Genomic DNA, 24,200 nt, shown 5'->3' with positions numbered 1-24,200 from the left:
CATGACTCATTTCCACTCCTCTCCTCATCAAATTGATCTGAGCAGATGTAGAGCAGAAAATGAATATGGGCTGGTAGTGAGGGCCTGATGGACAGGGGCTTACAGGTCATTTCTTGAAATGAATGGTTGCACGAAGATCTTAACAAAAAAACCCCTGCTCAGACCCTATCCAGTCCCTTCTCCCTTACCTGTCAGGTCCCCATTGTTGCTGGGTTTTATCTTAGAGTGAGAAAACAGCACTCAAAGCCATTATTCTATTTATATCCTTTTTAAGTGTCTCTTCCTTGGGAGATAAAGAAATGACATGCCCATCCTTTCCACAGGGCATGGCACATTTGTTATTTACCCATGTCAGGAAGTCACACTCTGTTTTTTTACTAGTTATAAATTAAATAACCAGACATTAAAAGAGTAAAAACTATTGTGTTAATGTAACTGGTCTCAGTAGTTTGTGGATGCATAGCATTGCATAAAGAATTATTAATATAAGGAAGCAGCAACAACCTTCCTCAAGATCAGTGCTCAGTAGAACAATGACTCTTAGTCTTTTGGGGATCTTGGATTTGCTTGTAAATCAGATGAATATTATGAAACCCTGCCCCAGAAAAGTTCATATACACACATATGCAGTTTTGCATGCAATTCATGAGCCTCTCAGTATAGCAGTGAAGTAACTAATGATAACAAAGCCTAGTAATATCCTAACCAAACATAGGATTGTAGATGATCCTTCTGTTTACCAGCTCCAAGATAATTAGCCATTTTCACTTAAAAGCTATAACCCAGAGTTTCTATAAAATCGTAGTAAGTATAAGTGGCCTCCTGTAAGTATAGTAGTTATTCTGTGGATAGCAGCAAGGCAGAATGGTAGTAAAAAGGTCTAGAGTCAGACAGACAGAGGTTCGTATATTAACTCTGCCACTTATAAGCTATCAACAAGTCCTTCAATTTTTCCAAACTTTAGTTTTTCCCACCAGTATAACATTAATAATACCTACTTTTTAAGATTCTTATAAATATTTCAAATATTCTTAGAAATATCAACAAGTCCTTCAATTTTTCCAAGCCTTAGTTTTTCCCACCAGTATAACATTAATAATACCTACTTTTCAAGATTCTTAGAAATATTCAATGAAAAAAGCTCACTTATGCAGTCTTTAAACATTTATCAATCATCTAATATGTGACTTGCAGCAAACTGGGCATTGAGAAAATAAAGATGAAAAAATCCCTTCCCTCAAAGAGTTCTTGGTCTTTGTGCTTACAGAGCACATATAATAGGTGCTTTGTAAATATTAGATTCCTCCACTAGTGAGAATTATCGTGTACTGGAAAATGGAGAGATTGATGGGTGTGTTCATTCACGTGGACAGTGGAGAGGGAAATATATAACATAATGGGACTTAGTGTCTCATTCGTGCTACTATTGGGGGTGGAGTTTAATATGACCTTTTATATTAATGTTCTCAAACACAGACATATCAATCAATTCACTCGTCTTTCTCTTTCTTCCTCTTCACCCTGCTCCTAAGGGGAATGCCTGTGCTATGAAGGCTACATGAAGGATCCAGTACACAAGCATCTTTGCATTCGGAATGAATGGGGGACAAACCAGGGGTAAGTAAGGGGATGGCAGGTGAGCCGGTTCCCACACACCACTGCTCCCTTACACAGACGTGACGTGGAGCAACTGCATGGAAAGGAACAGAGCTAAAGGGTAGCTATATATTCCGAAGAGCGAATGGGTAAAAATGTCACTGTGCATTTCCTTATTTATACCGTTCCAGTGACGTCCGTATCATCTTTTTCTCCATTTACGAGTCAAGAGATGATGCCTCTGACTCGCAGCTCCACAGCCTCCAGCTGGGACCTGAAACTCAAGCTGTCCCTCTTTCTTGCACACCACCACCAGCCACGAGGATTCCACAGGCAGAACTTAGCTGATGATTTTGCTGGAGGCATGCGAAGCCTCATGGACTCCGGTGTAGCTCTCCCAGAGCTTGATGAGCTTTGGGAGACTGACATGAGTACAGACTTGTTTTCACCAGGACTGTCAGCAGGGGTGAGATGCAAAGACGAAGGGAGAACTCTCTGTTGAGAAAAGGGTATTTTTGTCTGACCCCCAATTACCATTTCTCATGAGACGTTTGCTTTTTCCTAAGCACACATGACTGGGACAAAGTAGTCACCTAGTCTATTGTTTTTTATTTTTATCTTTTACATTTTCTGAATGTTTTTATTGTGATAAAATTTACCATTTTAACCATTTTTTAAGCATATAACTGAGTGGCATTAAGCACATTTACATTGTTATGCAACCATCACCACTGTCCTTCTTACGTTGCTATATAAAAACAACATTCTACTTTGTTTTGGATGCTGAGAGCTTACTTTCTGCATTGGCTGGGTCATGAAGGAGGGTGGGAAGAGAAAGGGATCAATAAATGCTAACTAATAATAGCAATCAATGGAACAAGGAAAACTAGAAAGAAATCAAGGCAAAAGGCATTTTGGAGTGATTGCTTGGACTGCAGATTACATATATATTTGCAGCCTGACAAGATGGAAAAAAGAAACCAATGTCACTCCAGACATTGCCCTGGAGGACTTGCATCTCTGAGGTCGATGATCAGCCCCTTCTGTGTGATTCTGATGAGACCAAACCTAGAATATTGAATGTAGTTCTGGACTCTCAAAGCAATAAATATGGTGACAAATGGGTGAGAGTTTGGAAAAGAGCAATAAAAATGATTGAAGAGCCCAAGGGAGTGATTTATGATAACGGGATAGAAGAACTCAACTCCGAGAACTTAGCCAGCTGATGACTAAGTCAGGGCATGATCGATGTCCATAGACGTTAGAAGAGGGCAAATGTTCTGGAACAGGTTTAAGTTGAGGGATAAGGACAAGAGAGAGTGAAGTTAGGGAAAGGAAATCTGAGTCATAGGTCAGAAAACTCGGGGAAGTCAAAATGCCATGAAATGTTTTTGTTGGTGAAAATGAAGGATTGCTGAGTTTCAACTGAATTTGAGATCTTCACGGAGAGGTAGTCCACAAAATTTAGAGGAAGGTGTTTATAGAAGGTAAGTACATATGAGGTATCCTGTTATTGAAAGATGGGTGGGAAGGACAGAGAACTTGGCTGACAGATTCAAGAAAGATATGAATAAACAGTGCCATTCCCTGTTTAAATTCTACTTAATCCCCTTACTCTCTTAACCCTTGAAATGTTTGCATCTTTTCTGGGGAGCCAGAATTTTAGCTTATGTGATGGCTGAGAATCTCAGTTGACTGTGGTTCTTATTGAGTAAAATATTGTAAAGAGTGATGGATAACCACCTCTGCATCTCTTAGCCTGCAAACTTGCTGCTGAAGAAAACAACTACAAAATATCATTTCACTTTTGCCCTGAATGATACAGGCTGGTGCTCTGCAGTGATTGGATTTGGTGGCTAATCGCTCAGGCTTCCACAGCCCTAGCCTTGTAGACAGATCATGGGAGGATGGGCCTGACTTCACTTGGTAATTGCACAAGCCTTCGCCATTCCCTCTGGCTGTGTGTAGAGACAGTCTTCGGAGGTAGACAAGAGCCTCAAGGGAAATGGTGGAGGCCCCAGCGTTGGTGTCATTTAAAACAAGACAGGCTAAAGCACTAAGTTACAGAATGACAGGAACATTAGCCCCAGGAAATAGACAAGGAGACCTAATCTGTCATTTCCATCTCTAATTTCCATTATTCTATGATCATCACTGTCTACGAGGTCTCATTTTGGACACTAATAAAATAATGGAGCAACTGTTAGGAGGGGGAAAAGAGTGACTATCTTGAGGATAATGGGACTAGGAATGATAAGCAGCATGAATTTATACGTATATAGAACAGCGCCAGACAGATGACTACATATTTTCCTCATAAAATGACAAGATAAGTGAAAAGTGGAAGATGCCATACATCTCGATGTAAATTAGGGATCTGATGCCATGTTTCTTTAGATGATTCTCAGAAAATTAATCGAAATTGGTTTGAATGTGAAGACTGTCACTTGAATTGAAAATTGCCTGACAGATCGCCGACTAATGATACGTATTGGGGTGTTACGGAAAAATCAGTGGTAAGCCTGATTTTCCTGTGTGTTTTATTTAATGTCCCAGAAGGTGGAGGAAAGCCGCCTGTGTGAAGGTATCTATGTTTTTCACTTCATATTCTTGTATTGTATACTTAAGATATCAGTGGTAAGCCTGATTTTCCTGTGTGTTTTATTTAATGTCCCAGAAGGTGGAGGAAAGCCACCTGTGTGAAGGTATCTATGTTTTTCACTTCATATTCTTGTATTGTATACTTAAGATGACTGAACATTCTTTTAGAGTAGAACAGCCGAATCCTAGGCCAGTCACAGTTAAAACAAATTCCTTGTGGAAAATCGAGGTTAATGTACCTGGAGAAAAGTAGCAATAAGCATTTGTGACTTTCAGGCAAGGAAGAAAATTGCTCAAGGACACTAACACAAAATGTCACAAATGGATGTTTCTGTGAGGCAGAGTAGTTACGCCTGCAACTTTATCCAGCTCTCTGCCTGGCTCTCCAGTGTACCTGGTGTGTGTGTAGATTACATGTGCATATGTGGTGTCTGTGTGATTTTTTGTGGTGTGCGTCTGAGTGTGTGTGGGAGAGTGAGCTGGTTTATTTATTGGAATCTCTCACCACTTTACTCCATCATTTACTCTCCTACTCATTCATGTTTGCAGTAGATATGTACCCCATTACCTGCTGTGGTCCAGGGTATGTTAGGTTGCTATGTATAGAAGAAGATGTGGTCCCAGCTCCAGAAGAACTAATAGTCTACATAGATAGATGGCAGCATAATGAATAATTGCAATGAATTCTACAACCTATTAAAATACAGGGGTGAGCAAAGGTCTATGAGATTATAGTCTAAGGGGTGGTTTATGTGAGGTAAGAGAATCTGGAGTAGGGCTTCACGGAGAAGTTGGATTTTGAACTGTTCTGTGTGATGGGTAACAAAGGTAATTCTAAGCTAAGGGAATAGCATGTACAAAGGCAGGGAGACCTAAGAAGCGTGTTTTTTTCCAGGAATGGCAAAAAAAAAAAATCACTCAATGTAGCTTCAGAGTTCCATTTACAGGGACAGAAGAAGAGGCTGATAAGAAGGCGAAGACTAGATCTCAAAGAGATCTTGTTTATTAAGGCTTTGGACATTAAAGCTCCCATGTACAAGACCCCAGAATTGTTAGCAGAAAGAAATTCCAAAGTGTCTGTATATTTGGTGGGATATCCTCTCAGGACACTTTATTTTTCAGGCCCTTCATAATAAATTTAAATAATCATAAAAGAAAAGAAAACAAAGAAACAAAAATACCCCCACAAAACCTCTTAAAAAACAAATTTATTTAGTTACTTTGGAGATTATGAAGAAAGGCTATAAAAATTTTTTTGTGTGTTAAATTAAAAGTGCACCCAAGGGCCTCTAGATACATTTTTCAAAATACCACAATTAGATTAAATTCATGCATTTGAAGGTTCCTGGTAAATGATGGTCTGATTTCTTATTCTGGCATCTCGGATACAGAGGGCAACACCAAGGAGATTCTCCACTAGAGAAATAGAAAATATCGCTAGATTTAAATGCTGAAGGATGGAGACAGAGTGATAATTAATGAGATGGGAAGAGACCTGCTGTGGGAAACAAACAGGTGCTTCTCCAAGGTTTTAAATGTTGTTGTCAGGAAGGGCCTTGCTCATTAGAGCACCTCCTCCTTACGCCGCCAGCTCAGGGGACAATGCATTGACGATGACACCCCAGACAGGTGCACATGCGTGCACATGCCCACACACACTTGTACATGACTCATGTTGCCCTAATATGTGCTTCTGTCTGCACAGCTCCTCCCTACTCTCACCCTCCGAGGAGTGACTGCTTAGGAATTCTAAATCTGTTGAGGGAGCAAAAGTCCCAAACCATAGAATCCAGTTTCCTTCTCAAGCCAAGAATGCGGACTGTGTTTTCACCATGATTAACTTTAGCCCCTCTGTCTTGCTCAAAACATGTCCTTGAAGGAGGTAATTTTATTTGGACCTGCTGAATGATGCCTGGAGACGACTAACAGGACAGTGGTCGCGTCTGGTGGAGAGAATCCCTTTGCTGCTGGGTTCTGGATACTGAGACAAGACCAGCCTCCACTGATTATTTAAGAAGATCCAAAATCCATCCTCACTTCTCCTGGCCACATAAAACTGAACAAGAACCTCCTCTCAACTGTCCGACAACCAAGGTGCCATTGCTAAACCCTCCTTGGACAGTGACTGGTGTGCTAAGGTGCAGCTCTGATTCCAGGCTGAAGTCTTGGGCCATACCCGGCTTTCTTGGACCAGCCCAAAGTATTCAGAAGTGACTCAGATGGAGTGAGACAGTCCTGTATGACATGACATTTCCTGACGTTCCTTTGCCTATCATCTGGCTTTTCCTTCCCCACCCCTGCAGTTGTTTCTGGGTCACTGCTGCCCGTTCACCTTCCTCCTGCCCCTCAGACAAGGTTTGCCCACCAGGCTGCGGCTGCTCCTTTATCTCTGGGCACCTCTTTCCCTGCCCTACAGCCCAGACATCATTGTCTGTGCCCAGCTCCTGTCATTGCCCTGCCATCCACAAATGGGATTATCTTCCCATTAGCCCTCTTTTAATTTTCCTGCTCCCTCCCTCCCTCCTCCTCTTCCTTCTCTCTTCTCTCTCTCTCTCTCTCTCTCTCTCTCTCTCTCTCTCTCTCTCTCTCTCTCTCTTATTCCTAACAAATGTTTCCAGGTGTATTTACTTGGCCATTTACTTCTCAGTCTTCTTTTCTTCCCTTTTTCTTTTCTAAACCTCCATCTCCTCTTCCCCTGGGAGTCAATGGAAATGTGAATGTCCTTTCTCCTGCTCATTTCAGTGTCAAACAGAGGAAAGAGCCTCTTGGAAGTAAACCTAAAGTTCCCAGTTCCTTCTCTCTCCAGAGACCCTGCTGTAACCTGATTCCAGTGGGAATGTTGCCCCTTAGAAGGAGAATGGACCCCTCCCTGGGTGATCACCAAGTCCTCGAGAGTGGATCTCCACCTACCAGGACCTCCTGGGACAGACTGAACAGGATCACACCCTCAGTTAGCCTGGGAAACTGCACCTCGTTCTCAGGGATTTTAAGTGAAGACATTTGATTGATCCATTCTCATAAAACTGAGTGGTGCTGAGTACAGTGACACACTTTGTCGTTTGTAAACAGACCTCAGTCTGAGAGGACGCCTATCCAACAACAGAGGGCTGAAACCTAGCCCGTGCTGGCCAAGGCAAGCCAGCTCTGAGAAAAATGGCATGCTTGTTCAGCTGAGTGCCTTTTTTTTTTTTTTTGACCAGTAAGGGGATCGCAACCCTCGGCATGGTGCTGTCCACACCACGCTCAGCCAGTGAGTGCACCGGCCATCCCCACACAGAATCCAAACCCACGGCCTCAGCGCCACCAGCACCGCGCTCTCCCGACTGAGCCATGGGGCCAGCCCTGAGTGCCTTTTTTAAAATTAGCACAAAGGCCCTTGATGAGCCAGTGCTGACCCTGTGGTCATTCTGGGTGATGCCCTTGGTTTTCCTCTTAAGGCAACTCTACCCTTCTTGGATATTCAGCCCTGGTGATGGGCCCCTGCATGCCAGTCCACCGAGCAGCTACTTAAATATCATCTGGGGAACTTATTTATTTTATTATTTTATTTTTATCGATTATACATATTCGTGGGGCACAGAGCTGACCATCAGCACCTGTGTCAAAGATGTGATGACCAGATCAATATTATCAGCATGCCCACCGCCACAAATTGCAGTTATTCCCCATGACCCCCACTCAATGTCTCCTAACTCCCCCCACACCCCACCCCACAACCCTAGATCTGTTCTCTCCCTTCACAAGTCCAGCACACCACTGTGGTCTTTCTTTCCTTCCTTCCTTCTCTCTTAGCTCCCACTTATGAGTGAGGACGTGATATTTTTCCCTCTGTGGCTTATTTCAGTTAACATAATTTTCTCCAAGCTCATACATGTTGCTGCAAATGTCAGAATTTGATTTTTTTTTTAAATGGCTGAGTAAGTATTCCACTGTGTATATATACCTCACTTTTCTTATCCAATCATCCGCCTATGAACATTTAGGTTGGTTCCATATCTTGGCTATTATAAATGAGCTGCAATGAACATTGGAGTGCAGGTGTCCCTTTGACATGATGATTTCCATTCCTTTGGATATATGCCCAACAGTGGGATTGCTGGGTCACATGGCAGTTCTATCTGTTGTTGTTTTAGAAACCTCCATACTGTTTTCCATAGTGCCTGTACTAATTTACAGTCCCACCAACAGTGTAGGAGCACTCCCTTCTCTCCACACCCTCACCAGCATTTGTTATTCTCAGTCTTTTTTATTATAGCCAGTCTAACTGTGGTGAGATGATATCTCAGTGTGGTTTTAATTTGCATTCCCATGATGATTAGTGATGTTGAACATTTTTTCAAGTACCTGTTGGCCATTTGAATGTCTCCATTTGAAAAAAGTCTATTCAGCTCCTTTGCCCTAGTTTGTAAATATTGTCTCCCATTCTGTAGGTTGTGTTTTCACTCTTTTGATGGTATTCTTTATTGTGCAGAAGCTTTTCAGTTTGATATAGTCCCACTTATTTATTTTTTCTTTTGTTGCTTGTGCTTTTGGGGTCTTATTCATAAAGTCTTTGCCCAGTCCTACTTCCTGAAGGTTTCCCCTATGTTTTTCCTGTAGTAGTTTTACAGTTTCAGGTCTTAGACTTAAGTCTTTAATCCATTTTGAGTTGATATTGGTATACAGTGATAGGTACATGTACAGTTTCATTCTTCTGCATGGGGAGGTCCAGTTTTCCCAGCACCATTTACTGCAGAGGCATCTTTTCCACAATGTATGTTCTTGTTGCCTTTGTCAAAGATCAGTTGGCTGTAATTATGTGGGTTGATTTCTGGGTTCTCTATTCTGTCCCATTGGTTTTAATGTCTATTTTTATGCAAGTAACATGTTGTTTTGGTTCCTGTGCTTCGTAGTATGATTTGAAATCAGGTGGTGTTATGCTTTGGGTTTTTTTTTTTTTTTTTGCTCAGGATTACTTGACTAGTCAGGGTCTTTTGTTGTTCCATATGAATGTTAGGATTGTTTTTTCTATTTCTGTGAAGAATGTCATTTGTATTTTGATGGGGATTGCATTGAAAATTTATATAGCTTGGGGTAGTATGGACATTTTCACAATGTTGATTCTTCTAATCCAAGAGCATGGAATGTCTTTCCACCTTTTTGTGTCTTCTTTAATTTCTTTCAGTAGTCATTTATAGTTCTTTTTCAGAGATCTTTCACCTCCTTGGTTAAATTTATTTCAAGGTATTTTATTTTATTGGTGACTTGTAAATGGGCTTATCTTCTTGATTTCTTTTTCTGTTAGCTTGTTATTGGAGAATAAAAATGCTACTGATTTTAGGGTATTGATTTTGTATTCTGCAGCATCACTGAAATTGTTAATCAGCTCTAAGAGTTTCTTTGTAGAGTCTTTAGGTTTTTCTATATATTGGATCATGTCTTCTGCAAATAGAGACAATTTGACTTTGTCTTTTCCAATCTTGATGCCCTTTATTTATTTCTCTTGCCTGATTGCTCTGGCAAATACGTCTAATACTATGTTAAATAGGAGTGGTGAGAGTGGGCATCCTTGTCTTGTTCCTGTTCTTAAGGGAAAATCTTTCAGCTTTTCCTCATTCATGATAATATTGGTGGTGGGTTTGTCATATATGTTTTTTATTGTGTTGAATTACTTTCCTTCTATACCTAATTTGCTGAGAGTCTTTGTTATGAAGGGATATTGAATTTTGCTGAACACTTTTTCTGTGTCTATTGATATAATCATATGGTTTTTGTCCTTGGTTTTGTTGACGTGATGTATCACATTTATTAACTTGTGTATGTTGAACCATCCTTGTCTCCTTGGGATTAATCCCACTTCATCATGGTGTATTGTTTTTTTGATGTGTTGCTGTGTGCTTATTTAAAATACTGAGTTCTGATTTCAACCCCCAGAGATTTTAATTTCATAGGTCTGGCAGAGGGTCCCATATTCGTACATTTGAAAAGGTCCCCCAAGTGATTCTAAAGTACAGCCAGACTTTTTTTTTTTACTTAAGACACAAACACCATTAACATTTTGATCTATGTGCTTCAATTTTTCCTTGACATGTGTATAATATACAAAAATGGTACATCCCACGTATTGTTTCTTAGTCTAAATTATTATTATTTTATTAATTTATTTAATTTTTTTTTGGTGGCTTGCCAGTACAGGAATCCAAACTTGTGACCTTGGTGTTATCAGCACCCCCTGTTATACCAAATGAGTTAATAGCCAGCCCAGACTTAAGAACATTTCTTAGACAAGATATGGAGTTTTCAGATCCTTCTGGATGGCATCCTCTTATCAGTGCACCATCTCCTTCCAATCAAAATAAGAATAGGTTTGTGGACAAGTAGCTCAATGTATCCTAAAAGATCCTTGCATTTTACTGATTGGGAAATGAGAGGTGAAGTAATGCCCAGGGCCATATAGCTGGAGGTCATGCTTTATAGTAACCGCAGGATATTGGAAATAAATCAACTGGGTAAATAAAGATTTAAAAGAGAGAGCAATGTGAAGAGCATGCAATACTTTGAAAGTTGGTTGTCAGCTGTAGATGGGAGTGGACATTCTACGGCCCACCACCTGCTTCTCTGCATTGCCCCACTCCCCAGGACCGACTCATCTTCATCTCATCTCCCCACCTCCCCAGTGACAAGCATCCACCTACAGTACTGCCTGCCCTCCTGAGGAGGGTTGAGACTCTACCACACTGCATACCTGACCAGTCCAGTCACGACACCAAGAGACTTATTTTAAACAGTGCCGGAGGCGGGAACACTCATATTTTCTCCAACATGACCACCAGGGTGAAAAAAAATCAACCTCAATTTACCCTCCCATCTGTTCAAGAATGGAAGATAAATTGTTTCAATTTTATAGAAATGAATGTTTTATGTCTTGCCTATGTTTTCCAGAGAGTGTCCTGAATTTATATATTCTACTGAATGCATGGATATTTTCCACTAGGAATGCTCTCTAGACCTTCAATTTCCTTGAGTTTCAGTCTAAAAATACTAGGTTTGGGGTGCTGTTATTTTTCCTGGCTTTGGAGATTTTGGCTATTTATCTTTTTCTCTTTAAAATCAACAGAAAAAGAAATCCATTCATTATCCCACGCTTAGAGAAAACTGTCATTACCATTTTGGCATATTTCCTCCCAATTTCTTGTTCTATGCATCAAAAATTTTGCTTCTCATTACCCCCTTCCCCAATTCCGTATATATTTTTGTCCTCTCTCATAATTTAACAATGAGCATGTATTATTTTATAATCACAAAAGGTGGGGGGGAGATAAGGAAGAAAGCTTTAAAAGTATCTTTCTGGTACATTGAAGAAAAGAGAGTGGTTCAAGGTCTAGCACTCAGGTCAAATTCTTGTAATACAAACGTCTCTGTAAGTCTGTGTAGAATAAAAGGCTGCATGGACACTAACTAGTGACCCACACATTCAACACAGCGTTTGAGGCAATACAACTTCAGTGTCACTAGATTCTTTGAGCAGTCCCTCATACAGTGCTAACTAATTGCTGTCAATTACCAAGCATGTAATGCTGGACACCATGCTTGGTGTCTTTTTTAAGTATCACCAATCTTGATTAAAAATCCTACAAACTGGATATTTTTAAAAAGGTGAGCAATTAAGTGATATTTATTTCACCTACAATTTCTGTGAAAACAATTTCAGTAAAAGTAACCTTGAGGTTTATTCTTCCTAGATAGGCACTTTGGATTTGTGTTTAAATACTCATACTATAATTATTTTTTCTATGTTTTTAGTTTCATATAATTTCAAAAACTAAAGAGCAAACATTTTGTCACAGTGCATCTTGTTCTTTGCTTTATCTTGTTTGTTTTTACCAAAGGAATGCATGCAATTGGTAGAAAATCTGGAAACAGAGCAGCAAAAAGAAAAAAATTCAAGCCACCTGAAATGCTATCCCCTACAGAGAACTCATACTGATTTTTTGTTTTATTTGCTTAGGAAAAATACTTTTTCAACAAAATAGCATCATATTGTCATATCTCTTGCTTTGTTCGTTGCATACATATACGAGATGTATGTGTATGTGTATAGTCACACACACATGCATATACATATCTATGCATAACTATGTACATATAGTGAGAAAGGTGCATATTATTATTTGAGGCTCAGTAGCACCCTGGCCCAGCGTCACAGAGTGGTCAACAGAACTGACCGATGCCAACATGTGGGCTCTTTTTATTAAACCACAATGGAGTTTGACAATTGGAATCACCTTTTCTTTCCCTTATGGTCTCCCTCCCACTAAGTTTATTGATTTTTCCACAAGTTTTTTTTTTACATTGAGAGTAGTATTGTTGGCTTGAGGAGATATAGCCAACACCAGGCTTTCCAGTCAGGGTTGGCCTTTGGATTTGAGCCTGTTGGGTGTCAGAGGGTCCCTAGACTTGTTGTGCAGGACTGTGAAAAGAGGCAGTGAACAGCTGCTTAAAGCCCAAAGGTCACGAAAGTCCAATTAGCACTAGAGGTAGAGGTCTCCCTGAGGCTGCCCAGATGACAGTTCTCAGCATGGGCTTCCTTCCATCCTGATGGACAGCAGGGACTTCGCTTGTTTATAACCATGTGACAAGGCTGAGGTTAATTAGAGTGAGTGCTCACCATTAAGGGATGGCCACAACTGAGAACATATTACACACTGGGAAAAGCCTATCTTGAGTTGAATTAACATCAATACCAGTAAACCATGGTACTTTGCATGACACTATTACAGAGCTCCCCACACTCTGCCCTGCAGTTGCAATAGTAACAGTCATGATATTAATACTAGTAGCAATAATAGCTGACATGTATATGGTCCTTGCAACACACGAGCTACTCTTATAGCACTTTTTACGTGCCAACAAATTTAATTCTCATTTCAACACTATGAGGGAGAAATTATTATTGCCCCCATTTTACAGGTGAATCTATTGAATATTGTGGCAATTGAGAGTCCCATAGGCAAGATAAGAAACTTATGGTTTCTAAAGGGAACACTTCCTTTTGCTAAACCCCTCAAGGGCTACTGTTTCTGAAAGTCTCAAAATGCAAGCAGGAGAGAGGACTGCAATTGAGGCTCTGGAGGCAAAGGCCCCATCAGTCAAGACCTAGATTAAAACACTGACAAGTATGTGGTCTGAGGTGACAATCCCTTTCAGAATGATTCACAGTCCTAGGGAGAGTGAAAAGTCATAGAGGGACCTAGCTGGAAGCCTAAACATAGTCAATGCCATTGGCTGCTGCCCAATTCTGATATATATATATATAAAAAAGCACTTCAATTAGACATATCCTGAGGGGCCCCAGGCTGATAACTGTCTGTGGGGGCAAGCATCTGTTACTGAGTAGCTCTGTGCTGTGGTTAGTATGAAATCATGAGCATGAGTTCAAGACAAGATGGCCCATTGCAGCAGAGGGCATGGCACAATCTGCACATGGACCCTATGCAGAAATTGTGTTTGCTCATTTACTGGCACAAATGTAGGAGAATAAAATACCAGGCAAGTCCTTGCAATGACCCCAGTGGGTCAGGAGGGATATCATCACATTTGAAGGATGGGGCCATCCACTTTCCTCAAGCTACCTGGCCTAGGGAGAAGACAGTCCGGGATGTGTTCAGAGGTTTATCTTTCCAGGTACAGTCCTGGGTATTGTTAACTGACTTTACCATAGCTGTGGTGAGACTATTTCAACCTAGGCAGGAGACTGTGCACCTCAGTTTTAAGAGGGTTAGTGTCACCTGCTCACATTTTGATCGTTATGGAGGCAGCAAAGCATAATGAGAATCACACAGAGGCAGAGCCAGACAGACTTGGGCTCAAATCTCATTTCTTCTACTAAGAAGCCCTGTGGTTTTGGCTCGCTTTGTAACGTTTATGAGCCTCAATTTCCTCATCAGTAAAAGCAAGAATAATAGTATCTACTTCACAGGGTTTTTATAAGGCTTATTGAGAAAGCTTAAATAAGATGTGTTGTAATCAATAATAAAATACCATTTTATTATGTTACACAAAACATGTAAGCACTCAACCAGTGACGGCAGTAAGTATCCCCATTGACGATGTTTTGCATTGGTCATGACCTCATTTATTTTCTTTGAATTTTCACCAAATAATGTGATCATAACATCAATTTAGCAGCTGGGTTTAGGATAACCCACCTCTAGAATGTAAATTCCACAAGGGCAGAAACAATGTCTTTTATATATCACTGTATTATCATACCCTAACACAGAGCCTGGCACAGAGTCGGTGCTCAATACCTATCTGTTAAATAAATGAAAAATGAGTCCACCCTTCAGTGATCCTTCATAAGAAATACCTAGGAATACCAGTGGAGGTGGTTTGGGCAGGACCTCTGTTTTCTGAACCGAACTGGATCTTTAGACTCTCTCATGGGAGTGGTGAGTCACCTCTCTAATTTCAGAAAGTGAAAGTACAAATATTAGCTGAATCACTGGCAATTCTAGACACTCAGAGTTGGAAGCCCGCCTCAAGGTTATATCATTCAACCTGCTCCCAATGTAGAAATCCTTCCTACAACCTTTTTAGCAGATGGATGCCCAGCCACTGTTTGGACACTGTCAGTGATGGGGACTACATTATTTCGAAAGGCAACGCATTCTATTGTCATGCAGATTCTTAAACAGTTCTTCTTTAGGCTGAGCCAAAATATGTTTCCCTGTAACTTCCACCTGTTTGGTCAGCTCTGTCCTTTGGTACAATAAAGAATATGTTGAATTCCATCTTCTATGCTCGGGACTGCTAGCTTATATGGTACCTTTGTGTGGATTAGAAAAATATGCTCATCTGCTTTAAATTATGGGGTGGATGCTTCTGAATAAAGAGGACCACCCTATAAAGACTGGCTATATGTCAGTGTTTCAGATAATTGTGTATAACATGATCTCTCCACTGAGTCTTCTCTTCTGAACATACCTCATTCCTTCAACTATTCTTTAGATCACAGGTTTCCTGAATCTCCTAAAAATCCTATTAACTATCTTCTTCATCTCCCTAATTTGTCATTTGGCTTTCTCGACTATGTTGCCCAGGACTGATCAAATCACTCTGTAAAATATGTCATGCCTGCCTGTTTCTTTCCCTGTATTGTCTATTAATAAATTCTAAGTAAAACTTGTGTTGGATCTTTAAGAGAAAAGTCACAGTATTGGCTTATATTGAGTGTGGTCAACAAAAGATCTCTTTCATGGGGACTGTTGTCAAAAAGAAAGTACATTCAAGACTGCAGTCAATTTTCTTAACCTAGATGCAGGTCTTATATAAAGCCCTATTAAATTTTACCTTTTAGCCCATTGAAATACTTTGAATCTTGACTCTGTAATCTTTTGTATTAGCAATCCCTTCTACTTTGCTATTTGCAAATTTAATTAACATTCATTCAGTGACCTTCTCCCAGTCACTGATGAGATTGTTAAAGAGAAGACAGCCAACCCCTACTCCTGCCTGTCAGAGACTTCCTTCAGGTAGACCTGACCCCTTACTAAAAAGTTGTTGGCTACACTTGCTTAACCACATAAGAACTTATCAAATATACCTATAACCATTTGACATATTTCATCTAGTCCATATAAAAGATTTTATCAAGTGACTGGCCCAGAATGGGCACTCAATATGTTTTCTAAACCAGTGAGTGGATGCCTTTCTAATATCAAGGAAGGTGACTTCTGTTCCACCCTTTGAAATGCCAACCTAGAGAGGCCATCAGAAATGGTCAGGAGCATACTTGGGACTCCATCTCATTAGTCAATCCATTATAGCTTTTAGACATTTTTGCATTCCTTAAAAAAACGTTTTTAATTGTTCCATCCTATTTCTCTAGAGAATACAAAGCTGTTGAGATTTTACCTCCATACCTCTCCAAGTATGGCTCTTAGGCCATCTCTTCCTCCAAGTCATGTAGTCTTATATCATTTAAAATCTTGCTTTACAAGGAGTTCTAGCAATGGGACCCTTAATGAGTTCTTACTCAATAAGTGAAGGTAAAGATAATAATAATAGCTAATATTTATTGAGAGTTTACTCTGTGCCTGGTACATTTCTAAGAGCTTTATGTATTTTGATCTTACCACACTCTGTGGAGCTATCTGCTTTCTATAGATGAGGAGACTGAGGCACAGAAGGTTTGGTACCTTTCCCAAAGTTTACACCCATAGTAACCGTACACACTGGCATAATTGTGATTCAAACCAAGACAATCTGACCTGAGTCTATGCACTAAACTCTCACTGTGCTGCCACATGAAGACAGTGCATTCTAAGCAGAGCAGGCGGCAAGAGCCGCCCTTGTCTTGCCTTGCCTTGCTTCCCCTTCTGAAGTTCAGGGTCACGTGGGTCAGACAGCCAAGCTGGCTGCATGCACAATGGTCAGGTGGGTGTAGTTCCCATTCCTGGATGGCCCTGCACCTGGCGGATTTGATTCTCCAGCATTGGAGGGTTGAGCTGATGGAATCATCTTCTCTCCACTGTTGGCCACCTAATGGGTATTTCCTCCCAGGTCCCAGGAGTATTTGTACTTGTAAAGAAGCCTGTGAAGTGGAGTTTAATCCAGAGGAAAAACTGCTTCAGGTGTCTATGAAGTACATTTGGAGAAATATTTGGGGTGCTCCATAGACTATATAAGCAAGAGAAGGAGATCGATATATCATGGGCTGCTTTTATTAGTAAGTCACAATAGCCAATATTTATTGAGTGCTTTCTGTGTGACAGGCATTGTTTGTAAATGCTTCATGGGTGTGTTCCTATTTCTCCCTCATCACGTGTCACAGATGAGGGAGCTGTGGCACAGGGGGAGCCAATAAGTTGCTTGAGAGCACACAGTGGGAATGGAAGGGGATGGAATGACCCTGGAGTCTGGCTCCAAGTCCAGGCTCTCAGTGTGAGGTATGAAGATAAACAGGGCCACCACGTGACCTCTCAGGATAGGTGCCTCCCTTCTAGCACTCTGGCGCCTAGAGAGACAGACCCAGCATTCATTTCCAGCCCGACTGAACTGCTGGTTCTTAACCACTCTTGCCTTTGACTTTATCCCCTCCCGACTTTTGCTCAGACCATTTCTTTCCCTCCGGTTTCCTCCCCTCAGTGCCCCACCTGTTTAATTCTGTCCATTCCCCAAGGCCCAGTCAAAATACCTGCTCCACCATAAAGCCTTTCCCAGTTCGCCAGTTGGAAGCTGCCTCTTCCTCCTTTGGGCTGTGTCAGGCCTGTGATGCCTTCTTCTTGTGGCATTTGCCATGTTGTGCCTTGTGTTATTTTTATCCTTTGTTTTGACCCCCTGCTAGACCATCAGACTTTTGGAGCAAGAGCTTATTTTGGTGTCCCATTCTCCACTACACATAGTAGATGCTTGATAAAAATTGAATGATTACTACTGATGGGATTTCAAGCCTTATGAGAAATGGACTTATGGGGTCAGACTTTTGGAGCAAGAGCTTATTTTGGTGTCCCATTCTCCACTACACATAGTAGATGCTCGATAAAAATTGAATGATTACTACTGATGGGATTTCAAGCCTTATGAGAAATGGACTTATGGGAAAGATTTTCATGTTGGAAGCATGAAGGAGGGAAAGTCTTGGAACCACTTCAAATACATCAAATCTACCGAGGACCTCTTCTTTGCCAGACACCCTGTTTAATCCTCACAACCTCACAGCCCATGAAGGTCCAATCCATTTTAGATACAAGAAGCTTAAATCTGTAAGGAACCGAATCAGCAGGACATAAGGGTTAAGACTTTACAAGCAGACCACCTGGGTCCAGATCGTGCCTCTACCAATCAAGGACTACCCACTTCCCTTAAGCAAATTGCCTCAGCTTTCCATACGTTAACTTCCCTTCCTGTGGACTGGGAATCATAATAGTACCTGCTCCATTGCCAGACACCCTGTTTAATCCTCACAACCTCACAGCCCATGAAGGTCCAATCCATTTTAGACACAAGAAGCTTAAATCTGTAAGGAACCGAATCAGCAGGACATAAAAGGGTTAAGACTTTACAAGCAGACCACCTGGGTCCAGATCGTGCCTCTACCAATCAAGGACTACCCACTTCCCTTAAGCAAATTACCTCAGCTTTCCATACGTTAACTTCCCTTCCTGTGGACTGGGAATCATAATAGTACCTGCTCCACGGGACTGTAGTGAGGAGTAAATGATACAATCATGGAAAGCAAGAGTTCCTGGCTCACAGAGGGTGCTTGGTAATACCAGGTGTCAGTGGGTCAGGTGTCCCTCTCTAGTCTCTGGGAAGCATCAGCAGTGAAACCTGTCAGGGAGATGATTTTCAGGAGGGAGGTCCTGCTTCCATAGTTTAAAACCTTTCAACTTTGACCGCTGGCCAACAGCCCCTGGCCGGGCTGGTTTGTGTTTGATACGGTTTGGTTTTAACTTTTCTCCTTTTCTCTGCTGGCATCAAAGACACATTCCTGCTCTTCAAAAGCCTTGTCTCTCCCTTCCCCAAACTGTGCTTTCCACTGGGCAGGGGAGGGCGTTGTTGGACACACTAGCCTGAACTCGAGCCTCTTGTCTAATTACACTGCAGTCAGATTTTCCATGGAAGCCCCTAGCGTGGCAGGATGCCCTCTTTGAAGTCATTAGTCTTCACAGCAGGGAGAGCACATCATCAAAGACTCTGTTTCCCAGCAACTCCTGCTGTGCCCTTGTGCACCAGAGGATTGCAGAGGGAGGGAGAGAAGAGCATGCACGTGCATTAAGTCTGCCATTCTCTCCTCTGCCCTGAACCACGATTCCTTTGAACTGAAGCCCAGGGAGAGAACTGGTGATGCTATCACAAAACCTCTCCCTGTTCTTTCAGTCTTCAACCAATTTAGCAATTAAACTTGCTAGGGCCAGGGATATGGAATGTAGGGCATGGTTAAGGTTCCAGTTGGTAATCTAAGGCGCTATGGGGTGGGGGCTGGGAAGTTCTGAAGATCTAGATGCTGAGAATGTACTTGAAAATTACTATGAGGAATCTGCTGTGAAGTTAGAAATCTGTGTGTGTGTGTGTGTGTGTGTGTGTGTGTGTGTGTGTGTCAGAGAGAGAGAGAGAGAGAGAGAGAGAGAGAAATATTGAGGAGCCTGAGTTGTTTTTATCATTCACGGCTTTGCCCCTTACTTGCCATTTATGTGGAGAGCTGAGGAGTCTCTTTATTTCTGATTTTCAGCATCTTGATCCCTTCAAAGCTCACTGGCTATTGTGAATGAAATAATGTTTAACAAAGTGATTTACTTAGACCCAGATTTTAGATTTCTGCATGAACCTGCGCTTTAGATTTCAGCAATGAAGTCCAAAGACTCTGACCGGACTAACCTAACCTGCCCTGTCTTTGGAAGACCAGTGGGTGGAGCTCCACCATGAACTTCTTAAGCAGGAGGGAGGTATTGAACCCAGATCTCTGCAGAGCCATGCTGAGGTCCAGCACGGAGCAGCCAGTCTTCATCGAGTTGGCCCCTCACACCCGTACACAGACTTACCTGAACCACCACTGTTCTCAGGCTGGTACTTTATCTCTCTCATACCATCATGATAAGCTTCTCACCCAGCTCTCTGGTCCCTGACTTATGCTCAAGTCTTTCCCCTCCAGCTACCAAACAGATCTATCTAAAAGATCTGCCAGAACTCACCAGTGATCCCTATGGCCCTACAGAAAATAAATTCGGAGCTTGCTAAGGTGGCTTACAAGCTCTTCCTGGCCTGGTTCCTGCCAAACCCGCAGCCCCACCATCTCCAATCACTCTTTCCCTAGAATTTTATGTTCAATGGCATTGAACTTATTGTACAGCCTGTGCATGCACCATGCTACACTATGTTTCTGTGCTTTTGCTCACAGTGTGCTGCGCCTGGAATGGTTTTTCCTACTCCCTTCCCTCTGGCACCCCAAACTGCTCTGGTATTCCCTACTTACTGTATGTCTGCATCCAGGTAGCCCATCTGTATCCAGATAGACTATCTGCACCTAGATAGCCTGCATGCAAGATGTGCATCTGATGCTCTCCAGTCTTTACAAAGTGGCCCTTTTCCATGATCCTGTGATACCCATGCATATCTTTGCCATTGTTTTCAAAACATAATTATAATGATTTGATAACTGTAATCATCTGTTCACTTATCTGCCCCTGCCCCTACTATCCCACACTGCGAGTTCAGGAATGTGCCTTATTCATTTTTGTAACCCTATGACATTTCCTGTCACACTTATTATTAAGCATCAAATAAATGTTCATTGAATGAATAAGTGAATGGTGGCATATGAGGTTATGTGGGCAAGTTCTATCAAACCTCTGCATGATTTTCTCAGTGCATTTCCTAGAGCTTAGCTTTCTCCATCCACACAAGAGAAATCTGTTTTTATATTTAATATTTGGCATGGTGTTCTTTTCTGAGTTAACTCATCTATCTTTCAAGTGCTGCTAAAGTAGGGTTCATCCATCACTTATTTATTTACAAAGCATTTACTGATGACCTTCTATGTCTCAGGAATTGTGTTAGGTACCTGGAAAAAAAAGATGAATAATAACAGCCAATAATCACTTAGGGCTTAGTATATGCTAGACACTGTTCAAAGCACTTAATATTAACTCAATTAATCTTTATAACAACTTATGGCTAGTGTAATATTATTGTCCATATCCATTTCACAGTTGAGGAAATTGAAGTTCATAGACTGTCTTAGCCTAAATACCCTAGAAACAAAGCTTATATGCTAATGCTCTGTGAGAAGATGCAATCCCAGGGCAGCAAGAGTGATGGGAAAAGGTAATTAAGACAGGAAGCAGGAAAAGCAAATGCAAAGTGCTGCATGAGTAAGCTGGCTGCAGCTTTGCTAGAGGATAATTGTAGGTGCACAGAATGCAGGATAGACAGGCCTTGTGGAAGTCTGTACCTCTAAACAGTCCATGGAGGGTGTAGGGTAGGCAGGAAGGAAAGGAATTGATCTATGGATCCTTTTTAGTCTCTTAGTTCTCACTGGGGGTTGTGGGGGTGTAGGTGGGTGTTAGCTTCCAAACACATCCATAATGTCAGAATGAATGAAGTCTACACTAGCCAACACCTTCGCACATGTGCACACGCCTCTCAGTCTCTGGTAGGGATCAACCTCAAGTGAGGAACAGAAGAATCCCCATCAGAACTATAAGGAAAATTTATGTTGGGTATAGATCCATGTATAATGTGCAGGAAGTACACAGGGTACAAGAGAGTCGAATATAGGAAACTTGAAGGCTGAGTATAATTGAAGGAATGAGTGAATGAGTTGAGATGAATAAATGAATGAGAAGGAAGCATGCTGAAGGGTGATTTAGATAGGTACAGTAGAGGAAAATAGAGTAGTCCTGAAATGACCCCCCTGATTATCAAAGTAGAGGGACAAAGCTATCTCCATGGTAAAATGACAAACTAATAGAATCCCCACAGCCCTAGGTTAGGCCACCTAGTGTGTGTTGTTGAGATGGATGCTGCTAGACTTTATAACAGGTGGTTTTCTAGAAGAGTGTTCCTGGGAGAGCTACTGGATTAGGTGGTGGGGATGGGGGAGCGGGGGTTGTTAAGAATAAATATCATCCTCCTCCCATTTACCTCTGTTTCCTATTCTAAAAACCCTTTCCAGAACACTCTTGTTTCTGTTCTGCTTCTCGTCTCTGCTGTCACGATTTAAAAGAGTCTCCTCTGGAGTTTCATAGCACCTACATATAGCCAAATGAAAGCACGATTCCGTATAACCAATGGAATTCTTGTCTGTTTTCCCAGTGGGCTATACACTCCTTAAGGACATAGACTGTACCTTTTTTAGGCTTAGCGCTTGTGATGCCTAATCCTCTTAGTCATATAGTAGGAGTTTGTATTACTCAGCTCAGGCTGCCATAATAAAATACCATACACTGCATAGCTTAAACAACAGAAATTTATTTTCTCACAGTTCTAGAGGCTGGAAGTCTAAGATCGGTGTGCCAGCATGGCTGAATTCGTTTGAGGGCTCTCTTCCTGGCTTGCAGATGGCCACCTTCTCCCTATGTCCTTACACAACGGTATTGTCTCTTCTTCTTATGAAGATACCAGTTCTATTGGATTAGGGTTCCACCCCTATGACCTCATTTAACCTTTATCACCTCCTTAAAGGCCCTAGCTCCAGTATGGTCACGTGGGGGGTTGTGCCTTCAACATATGAATTTGGCGGGGAGGGTTCATAATTCAGCTCATAACAGTGTTTCAGTAAATGTCAAATCAATGACAGAATCGATGAACACATAGTGCTAGATGGTTGATAGTTCCACCGCAGTCACTTTCTGAGAGGGAAGAGTCACAGAGACTTTTCTTTCCCTTCTGAGTCTGTCTCAGCTCTTGCCCCCTCCGCCAAAGTAACACCTAATGACAGAGACTGCAACAAACGTCATCTTAGAAGAGATGCCAAATCGTACTGGAAAGAGAGGAAGGGAGATGAGAGTTTCTTTTGCCTTTTCAATCCGGACACTTGGGGAGAATGCTTTCTAATCCTCATCTAGCCTGCTGCAACATGTCAGGAGTCACAGGGACCCCGCTGGGGTCCTTAATGAGTTTGGAAGCAGAGTTCCCTCTCTCCTGTTGTCTTTGTGACTTTTTCACAATGTTCAAGGCTTATGTTTTTCTTAAATTCAGGGTTCAATCCAGGAGATGACTTCTGTAATTTTCTTCCATCTCCAGACCTGTATTTAACACTAGGAAGAAGTAGATGAATGTAGATTGGATTAACTCCAATTCACTTCTTTGGGTTCAATTCAGATGCTGGGGGAATGTTCCATTGGTAACAGAAATAGCTGCCATTTGTTGGGTGCCTACTCTGTGCTGACCAAGGACTTTACTTCTACTTCACTTCCATGGTTCCCAGGTACCGAGGGACCCGGGGCGTCACAGCAATGTCACAGGGGCTCTGTGAGATATTTTAAATTGTGAAAGGAAACTCGGCAATATCTGACACCATACAGACTACTTTCACTTTATGGATGTCATTTTTTCTAAAGGCTACTAAGTTGTTCTGATGTAAATACTCATTAACTCGTTTGGACTTAAGAACTTAATAAATAAAACAAGTAGGTATTTATTTTGGCACTGGTGAGCTGTGGAAAATCAGTGAATGACTTTGGGTGCTAAGAGCCAAGTAAGTTTGAGAACCTCTCTTTCCTTCATACAATGTCCCCATAAGGTTGGCATTGTTTTCTCAAGTTTACTTCTGAGGACACTAAGGATTAAAGGGTCAAATAAATTCCTACATGATTAAATGGCTTATAAGTGGTGGAGCCAGGATTTGAGCCCTAGACTGTAGGGCTCTGAAACCCTTTCCTCCAAAACGTTGCTGTACTGCAGAGTGAATAAAGATGAGATTTTTGACTGTCGGAGCTAAGACAAGCTTCGGCAGTAATCCAGCCCGACTCACAGTCCAGCCCAGTCAACACTGGTTAGTGTTGCACCATCCAGGGATCAGGTCTCCCAACTCCCATTTCTGCATTCCTTCCTCTCCATGGTACTTATCTCTCTTCCCAGCTTTGGACAATCTCGCATTATGGCCTATAATTTTTATGGTCAAAATGTGGAAGGTCCTTTATTAACCGAAGCACAAAGAAAGGAGGGGGTGCGAGGAAGGGCACCAAAACTAGTCATGGGGGGGCCGGCCCGGTGGCGCACTGGATAGTGCGCCGCTTGAGAAGCGCAGCGGCGCTCCCGTCCGAGGGTTCGGATCCCACATACAGACCGGCTCCCGCTCACTGGCTGAGCGAGGCGCGGGAGCAACACCGAGGCTTGCGATCCCGTTGCCGGTCCCCGGTCCGGTACGGGGGCAACACTGAGGGTTGCGATCCGTTGCTGGACACGGAAAAAAGACAAAAAGACAGGGGAAAAAAAAAAAAAAAAAAAAAAAAAAAACTAGTCGGGGGGGAAAAAAGAGGGGTTTGGTAGGGAGGGAAGAAAAAAAAAAACCTGCAATG

The 24,200-nt window shown here is 41.8% G+C and overlaps 1 protein-coding gene across 1 annotated transcript in view; it reads left to right on the top strand.

The window, feature by feature from the left end:
* Positions 1–24,200, top strand: part of LOC103604914 (astrotactin-1) — a gene marked incomplete at both ends in the record, with an annotated part of 119,238 nt that overhangs the window by 43,143 nt on the left and 51,895 nt on the right. The window contains one exon of the mRNA XM_008589490.1: positions 1,533–1,617. Coding sequence (XP_008587712.1) covers positions 1,533–1,617 — 85 coding nt within the window. The remainder of the gene's footprint in view (positions 1–1,532; positions 1,618–24,200) is intronic.

The sequence above is a fragment of the Galeopterus variegatus genome, unplaced genomic scaffold (genome assembly GCF_000696425.1).
Source record: "Galeopterus variegatus unplaced genomic scaffold, G_variegatus-3.0.2 Scaffold5473, whole genome shotgun sequence".
NCBI classification, from domain to species: domain Eukaryota; kingdom Metazoa; phylum Chordata; class Mammalia; order Dermoptera; family Cynocephalidae; genus Galeopterus; species Galeopterus variegatus.
The sequence above is the reverse complement of the archived record's forward strand: the minus strand, read 5'-3'. Positions and strand labels throughout refer to the sequence as shown.